Consider the following 9,459-nt stretch of genomic DNA (forward strand, 5'->3'; position numbering starts at 1 on the left):
AGATCTTTAGAGGGTTTTTGTTTTATCCTACTATTAACATTGGGTAAACTTGTAACTGGTTCTTGAAGTATATTTTCATTTATCACATTAGGTACCTCATAAATTGACAGAATTATCAGTTTCCAAAACATTATTATCATTTACATTTGCCACTCCAATGTGTATCGTCCAAAATATGGTCGATGTCAAAATGTTAAGACATTCGGTATAGGTACTATGGATTCCAATATTTCCATTTTCAACATGAATTCTTTTATTGTTCTCATAGCCAAGCCATTGACAATTTTCTCATGACCAAACTCACCTTTTTTATAGCTGGCTGTTAAAAAGCTGAAGAGTTTGTTTGTTTGTTTTAACGCGCTAATCTCAGGAACTACTGGTCCGATTTGAAAAATAGAGTAGGTAGCTAGGATGAATATAGGCCTAGGGTACGCACGTAGGTTTAAATGGTCTAAGGGTACCTACGTTCGATAAGCCTGATGGAAAGCATCGAAAGCATTAATGCGGTCTGTCTTATGTCTAAGTTGGAGCGCGCTTATTTTTATGATGCCTCTTGCTTTGAAGGTGTTTATATAGATTATAAATGTCAGGAATTACAAACACTGGAAGGCATTCCAAATTTTTGTCGTGCGAATTAGAAATGTGGATGCAAATCCATCAGAGTTGCATGGACATCCACAATGTATGAATGCCACCGTTCGCGGCGTCTTGCTGTCCTGTGGTAGAAAGGAGGAGAACTATAATATAGATGGTAAAGTTCCTGAGCACACTCACCAAAGTACCTATATCCTGTAAAATACCGACAGACAAGCTACATTGCGACGATGACATCTACAATTTCGCCCGTGTCAACGGTTCATTGCCAATGATCCTTTTAGTGCGGAGATCTAATGCATCAAGCAGATATTTTGCAGAATGCCCATGCTCATCACACGAACATTTTTCAGTCGTGTTAATCCAACCCACGGCCATTGACGCAGAAAACAGTTAGTACCCACTGCGCCGCGCGGCTTAATTAAATGAAAGCTCCCAGTCAGATGGAATTTCCCAGTCTGATTATGTTTCGTAGTCAGCTCTCAACAGATTTACACAAAACCTTGACAAATTATAAATTCAGACCTTCCTCATGAATCACTGAAAACCTCATGAAAAATTATTATTTTTAGAATTAATTGCAAACAAACAGACCAACATGGCAGACTATGCTAAATCCATACTAATATTATTAATGTGAAAGTGTGTTTGTCTTTACATGATTTTTCAAGTGATGATTGTTGAAAGGATCGAGTGTGACATAGGCTACTTTTTGTCTCTTCCTCCACTTCTTTAAAATGAGGGATGAAAGTTTGTATGGAGCATTTGTAGGGTAGGGTAGTTGAAGAAGCGCACAAGTCAAAGTGAAGCTTGACTGGGTCTAGTACTGATTAGATATAGTATAGATAACAATTAGATGACTAAATAAAACAAAATTTTAATTACTTTATTGAACATTTAATCCCCATTTTTATAAAATGAATACAAAGTAAACTGGAATGAAGTGCCAAAAAAAGATTTTATTTCAAAACATTTGTTAAGACTTATCTAATTGAATTAAGTAGAAAATTTTATGATTCACTTGTCCTTCACTTTGATAAGATCATCAAGATCTAATGCTACACATATTTCCTTAGAGTCAGTACGAGGATTTCTGTCCAATATTTCTGTAATAGGGTAGTAATTCTCGCGGTTGTCAACATTCCACCCTGAATACTGAAAACCAAAAATTATATTTGATTAGTCAATACTCAAAAACTTCAATACAAATTATAAATTGAATATACACTTACCACACAAGTACATTTGTGTAGTATTTTTCCATTTGATTCCATAGGTATAAATTTCTGTAATAAAGCTTTTCCATCTATTTTCCACAAGTTCAATTCATCCAGCTTGGAAATCACAGATTCTCCTTCCCATTTGACATCTGACTTCAACAAAACAAAGTTTCCAGACTGAAAATTAAATACATTTTATTAAATTTCTAGAACTAAATATAACTCAGGTATAAGAGGATAATTAAATCATTAGTTATATAATGATTTATTTATTTTGCTATCATCCGCGAAAATTCGGCGAACCCATGCGACAACGTCACCACTGAGGATGCTCCGGTTTCGGGGTGAAACGTACATAGAGAGTATTTTGTCGGACCTGGGTGACGTTGTCGCATGGGTTCGCCGAATTTTCGCGGATGATAGCAAAATAAATAAATCATTATATAATCATGATGAACTTCCGCAAAGTAACGCCTGCTTCTATCCAATATCTAAATCATTAGTGATTACAGTTAAAGTTGAGAGTAATAGTTATAAGTATATACTTGTAACTACTACTCTCAAGTAGTAAGTACACTATTTTATTCAGAATATGTTGTATATATTTTTTTTAAATCTATACAAGTTAGCCCTTGAGTACAATCTCACCGGATGGTACTCATAAGTGATGATGAAATCTAAGATGGAAGCGGGGAAACTTGTAAGGAGTGGGATGAAAATCCACACCCCTTTTGGTTTCTACACAAATTCTACCAGAACGCTAAACCACTTAGCGGTACATCTTGACTGGTAGGGTGGTAACTTGCCACAGCAGAAACCAACTAGCCAGATCAGACAATTAAGAAAATCCCAATTGGCTCAGCTGGGGATTGAACCCAGGATCTCAGTCTTGTAAATCCACCATACCATAGAGGCAGTCAAATATAATACACATTATTAGCACAAATTACTAACAAAGTCTAACTTAATGCTGTTACCTTTACTTTACCTTTTTGATGTACTCTATCCACTAAGTCCTATATATGCAAATGTGAGTGGATGTAAATTAACACAAATTAATCAATGATCATGAAATTTTACATACATACATCAAGGGTTTAGGAAAGGAGATGGGAATATCTTTCACAAATCTGCACTGTTAGCAAAGGATATAATGAAAACTGAACAGCCATAGAGCATTCAGTTGTTTGCCATAACCTTAATTAACGCTAGCAAATCAACAAACAATATTATTAATATGTCAGTACAGACAAAATTAAAGTTTAATTATAATATTTAAAGTAATTATAAATCAATACTTACATGAAAATGCTTTGGTATATCCTTTGACTGACTTGAGTCAGACTTATTGCCGTCGGAACCATTCTTCTCTTCATCTGAACCTTCTTCCTCGTCCAGTTCACCCTCCTCATCTTCACCTTCTTCATCCTCTTCTGCCTCTTCTTCACTTTCTTCAGTTGTTGAGTTTTTACGTTTCTTTTTGTTGTTTACAGTTGGTTTACTGGCACGTTTTCTCCCTCGTCCAGCAGGTTGTTCCACCTATATGCAGTAAATCCAATTACAAATATATGTTGTTGTTACAATACACCTCAACACATCAATTCAGAAACTGGATTGACAATCAATACAGTGTAGTACCAACCAGTACTTCTGTTACCGAATTTGAACTGGAACATTCCAGTAACAGAACAGAACATTCCACAAACAGTAGACAAAATAATAATTTCCAAAATTGTTTACCAAAAATCTAAACAAACGATCTCAAATTATAAGCGATACAAGATGTTTAAAAATACCGTATAGCTAACCTAAACTGGCGTTGTTGCATACAACAATCATTGGCAAAACCACGCGCCATTTATAACTATTTGTCAAATAAACACTTATATTGCTTAATACAAGTATTCTATCTTCCTGAAGAATTTACAGAACTTATTTTAAGCGTTAAACTTACCGGGTCGGCATCCGGCGTCCAATCTTCTCCTGAATCTTGAAATTCTTCCGGTTCAGCCCCTGGCTCGGAGGCATCGGATTCATCTTCTGCTTTTTTGAGTGACTTTCTTTTACGCATCTTGTGTACAAACTGCGATTAATGTAAATACAAAATCGATAATGCGTTTTACAACGCCAGAAACTTAGAAATCCGTGAAAAAATAACCGAAAAAGGGAACGCTTCAATTTAATTCTACTTGTTTCCGTGAACAATCAGCAAAGCAAGAAGCCGATCAGTGTTGCCAACTAGCGCCAGGCTTGTGTTTGGTCTTCTATCTATGATGTAGTATAATCTGTTTTATTTTAGACAGAGGTAAGCCCTGTCTACTCGTCTCAGACCAATTACCTACCGACTAGTATCGCACCCAAATTCACAAACAAGATTGTCCGTCATTTTTTGAGGAAACTGAGCTTCAAATATGTATTTATCACAGACTAAAGTAGAAGTTGTTGAGCGTTTTTTACAGCATTCAACTACACTAAAAGGTAGTTTTGCCGAGCTCTTTAAAATTAATTAATTTTTAATACTATAGCTTTAATCGTAATGTAAATTCGGCTTAATTATCACGTATCTTAAAGATGCATTAAAGAAAATAATTTAGAGCTACCCCACAGACTAGGTACCGAATCGTAAATCTATGAGGTACCCTGTATATTTGTGGGACGTCTGTTGATGTTACTACTCAATGCGACTAAAAGCTAAAAAAAGAATTTTTCAAATCGGTTTAGGCGTCTAAGAGTAATCGGTATTCTATTTCTATGACGAATTGATAACCTCCTATTCCTAGATTTTTTTGAAGTCGGTTAAAAAGAACAGCGGCTTTACTATGTATCTCAGTGTACCATTTAAACAAGGAATCTGAACAATGAACTGAAGTCACTGAAGTCATGAACAATGAGTATTTTGCATGGTATAAAAAAGCATTATTTTGACAAAATGTTTATTTGTTTCAAAACATGGCGTCAGTTATTTTTCACTATTTGTTTAAAAATACTATAGAAAATCTTTTAGATGTAAGTGATATTTAAAAATAATAATAATTTTTTCTAACAATTCCTGACTTAAAACATTCGACTAATACGGTAGATTTAATATTGGAGTGCAACGTATTGCGATGCCATTAATTTCGCAATGTAAATTTGGCTTAAATTCATAGATGTTATAAACTGTTTATAGTCTGTGGTCTATTGTCATATCAGCTGATTGCGTCATTGCATTGAAATTAAAACAATAACGCAAAAACAAAAAACAAGTCGTAATAATCAAATTGGTGTTCGGCTACGTCGTATTGCAAATTATTGTGATTAAATCGAATAAAAATGAAATTTCAATACAAAGAAGATCACTCTTTCGAAAAAAGAAAGACTGAAGGAGAAAAGATACGCAGGAAATATCCGGATCGTGTTCCAGTAATTGTGGAGAAAGCCCCCAAAGCAAGGCTTGGGGACCTCGATAAAAAGAAGTATTTGGTGCCATCCGATTTAACTGTGGGTCAATTTTACTTTTTGATCCGTAAGCGAATTCATCTGCGCCCGGAAGACGCTTTGTTCTTTTTCGTGAACAACGTAATACCTCCCACATCTGCTACGATGGGCTCGCTGTACCAGGAACATCATGACGAAGACTTTTTCCTTTACATTGCATTCTCGGACGAAAATGTGTATGGATATTAATATTTGTAATTTAAATTCACTATATTATAAATCATATGTCAAATTTTTCTAGCCATATGATTTTATTTAGTTCTAAGGCTTAGCAATATTGATGTATTTTGTTATTAAAGGTGATAATTAATTTTAATTTGCAATTTCATCTCAACTTTGTAAATGCAACTTTGTTATAGTTTTAGAAAAATATCATGCACTTGGGTTAAAGGATTCCATTTTTCAACTTCTTTGTTTGGTTAAGAGTGTAACATTTTATGCATTGAATAATAAATATATTTAAAATGTACTGAGTTATTTGAATTTTGAATACCCTTCTGTTTCATTTAAATTTTTCTTCAAAAGTAAATGTAATGAAAACAATTAATGTTTAGTGACTTAGATTTGTTACAGTCTAATAACTATTTGTATGTCACTGATTTATTTATTTGGTAGTTTACTTAGTTTAAATCTTTGATAAAGTGACATAAGATATGGAAAGAACATTAATTTTTGTTATTTTATTACCTACATAGACATTAGCTCATCATTTTTAAACAACTTTTTTTAGATAAGAACTCTTAATGTCAAGTAGACAAAGACTTACTTCCCTTATACGAAGACAAAAGAAGTGAATTTATTCACATGCTAAGCATACTACTAGCACATTGGTAGTATGATAAACAAACAAAACAAGATTTATCAGACTAAAGTGTTTTCAGATAGCATGGGACATTTGCCATAAGACATTATGACATACTATTATTGTGAATCGTGGCAAACTTTCAAGAGTGAAACCAACTGAACTGTCACTGTACCCAAGCTTTCTGAAAAACACTATATTGTTAAAATCAGATGTACTGATGTAGTATAATGTTTATGGATTGCTTTTCCTGATATCTTGTGAAAAATTAATGAAAAATCTACATCCTGAGCCACTCATACATGAGTTAAATATTCTCTTATTCATATTCTTCAATTAGTTTCTGGTAGGTATCTACAGATTCATAAATTAACAATTAGACAAATGAGGAAGTTATCTTAATTATTGAGGCAATGTATGGTAGGCATACTTATGCATATTATATTTATGTAGGTATGTAAGCCGACACCTCTCTGGCCTTGGTGTTATTTTTCGATGACTTAGGTGTTTTATACAGACCATTATTATTATTGTCTGCTCTGCGCTGCTATTTACAAATGTAGATAAATATATTGCGCGTAGGTATAGCTGTAACTAACCGACCGAAAGTTAATTTATTTCAAGGTTTCACTCATGCATGAAATAGGCAGCAAAGTAAGTATCTACAGCTCGTGCGGATTAACTTACTTGGCTCGAATGATGTTTGTACTGTGTTCAGTGTTTGTATGTATGTGTTAGGTAGCCAGGTGTCAAGTTGATTCGCACGGGTTATACCTACTTAGATGCATGCTTCCGGTAGTTACGTGGATTATTTTCATCTAGGTAGGTACTTTATAACTACAGTTTATAACTAGCTTGTGACGTCCTAATCAAAAAGTAGGACTAAACACGTGACCTTCATGACGTTTCGCCGGTACATTCTGCGTAAACCTGAGCAATACACAGATTTTAGATATCAGCGGTAACGTAGGGGGGCGGCGGCAGGGCAATACCCCGCACTCGATTATGAGGTGTCTCATAGATTGCATCCGATTTATAAGTAGATAATTTGCTTAAAATGTAATACATGATAATCATCGGATAATAGTCATCATCATCTTTATTAACATACTAGCGGATGCCCGCGACTTCGTTTTTCCAACAATAATTCTAATTTTTCTCGCCGTAAAAACCATCCTTTAACTTCAACGAACATTTTAAAAAAGAAGTTTGGTCAATTGGTCTAGGTGTTGTTGAGTTATGCGCTTACCAACACATTTTGCGATTCATTTTTATATTATAGATTTTAACGGCCCAACACGCTACGCCAAAGCGAATTGGTGGGCTTAAGATGCAGATAAACTCTTTTACTATCGCTGACAGATGTAATAAATAATAATAACTAGCGGTCAAGCTTCGCTTTGACTTTAGTGCACTTCTTCCATACCTGTAATGGTACCCTACTCCAACCCTACACCTACCCTACTTGTACCCACCCCTACCCTATCCCTACACCTACCCCTACCCCTACCCTACGTTGAAATTTTTCCTGAATTTTCTTTGCTATAAACCTCACGGAGCCCGAGAACTTTCCAACGAATGCAAAATCGTGGAAATCGGTTAGTTCGTTCTGGAGTTATAGCGTCAGGAAGGAAAATCCGACTTATTTTTATATAGTAGAGATAGATAATTACCGGGATCGAAGGTTTACCGTGCTCACTCCCAGAGTAAGAATTCCTCCATTCCTCACGATGTTTGATACACGCGATATTAAATTTCTTAAAATGCACTTAACTTAAAAGTTGGATGTGCATACCCTGGACCGGATTCGAACCTACGATCGAAGACAGGTCATATACATTAGGCTATCACGCCTTTTAGTGTGAAAGATTGAAAATAGATCAATAATTCATCTTGTAACATTTCTACGTACTAGTGCCGTGCACTTTATAGATGCAGAAATGCACTTCCAGTCCTTAGGACGCTTACGATCCCGGATTGATTAAGAAATTTCTGTGTCAATCCTTCTACCTACCCCAGTTGAAAAACTTACTTGTGCGCGTCACTGTCACTGATATACCCATCTTTTAAATTTCAATAGTTAGGACGCCATTTCAGTAGGTTTAAGTGACGAGCACAAGGATTGTAATTTGTAATGAAGTTTCAATCGGTCGAGCGTGCTTGGAGTTGTAATGGTACCTATGTTATGCAACCTTTGTTCTATCAACTTGTAGAGTTATAATCATCACTTATTTACATTATGTACAGTAGCTATACCTACCTACTATACAGTTAATACAGGTTAGGCCAATAGTCCACCACGTTGGTCCAATGCGGATTGGCAGACTTCACACACGTAAAGAATTAAGAAAATTATCTGGTATGCAGGTTTCCTCACGATGTTCTTCCTTCACCGTTTGAGGCACGTAATATTTAATTTTTTTTAATGCACACAACTGAAAAGTTGGGAGGTGCATGCCCCGGACCGGATTCGAACCCACACTCTCCGAAATTGGAGGCAGAGGTCATATCCACTAGGCTATCACGGCTGATCGGGAAATTGTGGAGTTTGGAGGAGACCTTTGTCCTAAAGGATAACCAGGTAAATTCTTAATTCATTCTTTTATTTTATAATACATTAGCTTGAATACATGAAGTCGTGAAAACACATCCAAGTTTCAAGAATTAGCACCACTTATGTTGGTATCAAAACATGTAGAATAAATTATAACTTAGCAAAATAAATTTAAATTAAGGTGAGTGGCTGATATGTCATCACACTCATGTCCTCATCAGGTTGATTAGATAACGGAATGTCTGATGTTTGTTATTTGCATTCTTTTATTTTAATTAAAGAATACGAGTACGCCAATGACATAAATGGAAGAATAAATTCAAGGGTATATTATTAAACCGTGTTTTTTTTGGATCTTTTTGGTGTGTTTCTAATGAATTAAGCCATGTCTGTTTATGGGGAAGGTTGCGTTAATAATTTGTCAAAGTTTTTTGGAAATTTATTGAAACGTGACGATAATTTTAGCTAGTCTGACAGCCTCCGTGGTTACCATGGTGGATTTACAAGACGGAGGTCCTGGGTTCGATCCCTGGCTGGGCCGATTGAGGTTTTCTTAATTGGTCCAGGTCTGGCTGGTGGGAGGCTTCGGCCGTGGCAAGTTACCACCCTACCAGCAAAGACGCACCGCCAAGCGATTTAGTATTTCGTACAATGTCGTGTAGAAACCGAAAGGGGTGTGGTTTTTTTATCCTCCTTCTAACAATTAGCCCGCTTCCATCTTTTTCGCTAGACCGAAAATTACCAGAATAGACCGGAGCTAATGTAGAAAATATCCAGCTATTTGTTCTAAATGAAAAAAATAAACGGAGGGG

The 9,459-nt window shown here is 35.5% G+C and overlaps 2 protein-coding genes and 1 long non-coding RNA gene across 3 annotated transcripts in view; 2 read left to right on the top strand and 1 right to left on the bottom strand.

Annotated features, from left to right (window-relative positions):
• LOC128198789 (uncharacterized) overlaps nt 1-9,459 on the top strand; it is a 107,477-nt gene that overhangs the window by 55,013 nt on the left and 43,005 nt on the right. The window lies entirely within an intron of this gene.
• Nucleotides 1,470-4,048, bottom strand: LOC112051660 (uncharacterized). Its single transcript, XM_024090388.2, has 4 exons — nt 3,769-4,048; nt 3,117-3,353; nt 1,827-1,991; nt 1,470-1,749 (listed from the first exon to the last, which is right to left on the bottom strand). Exons 1-4 carry the CDS (start codon nt 3,883-3,885, stop codon nt 1,612-1,614), a joined length of 657 nt encoding a protein of 218 aa, XP_023946156.1. The 5' UTR covers nt 3,886-4,048; the 3' UTR covers nt 1,470-1,611.
• On the top strand, nt 5,009-5,760 carry LOC112051652 (gamma-aminobutyric acid receptor-associated protein). Its single transcript, XM_024090378.2, has one exon. It carries the CDS (start codon nt 5,127-5,129, stop codon nt 5,478-5,480), a length of 354 nt encoding a protein of 117 aa, XP_023946146.1. The 5' UTR covers nt 5,009-5,126; the 3' UTR covers nt 5,481-5,760.

The sequence above is a fragment of the Bicyclus anynana genome, chromosome 15 (assembly GCF_947172395.1).
Source record: "Bicyclus anynana chromosome 15, ilBicAnyn1.1, whole genome shotgun sequence".
NCBI lineage: Eukaryota > Metazoa > Arthropoda > Insecta > Lepidoptera > Nymphalidae > Bicyclus > Bicyclus anynana.

Excerpts from the sequence above, each read along its gene's own strand:
- LOC112051660 (XM_024090388.2), bottom strand. The coding sequence starts at position 3,885 with ATGCGTAAAAGAAAGTCACTCAAAAAAGCAGAAGATGAATCCGATGCC. Across the intron at positions 3,354-3,768 it reads GGACGCCGGATGCCGACCCG|GTGGAACAACCTGCTGGACG; the intron begins GTAAGTTTAACG and ends TACTGCATATAG. Across the intron at positions 1,750-1,826 it reads TACACAAATGTACTTGTGTG|TATTCAGGGTGGAATGTTGA; the intron begins GTAAGTGTATAT and ends TTTGGTTTTCAG.
- LOC112051652 (XM_024090378.2), top strand. The coding sequence starts at position 5,127 with ATGAAATTTCAATACAAAGAAGATCACTCTTTCGAAAAAAGAAAGACT.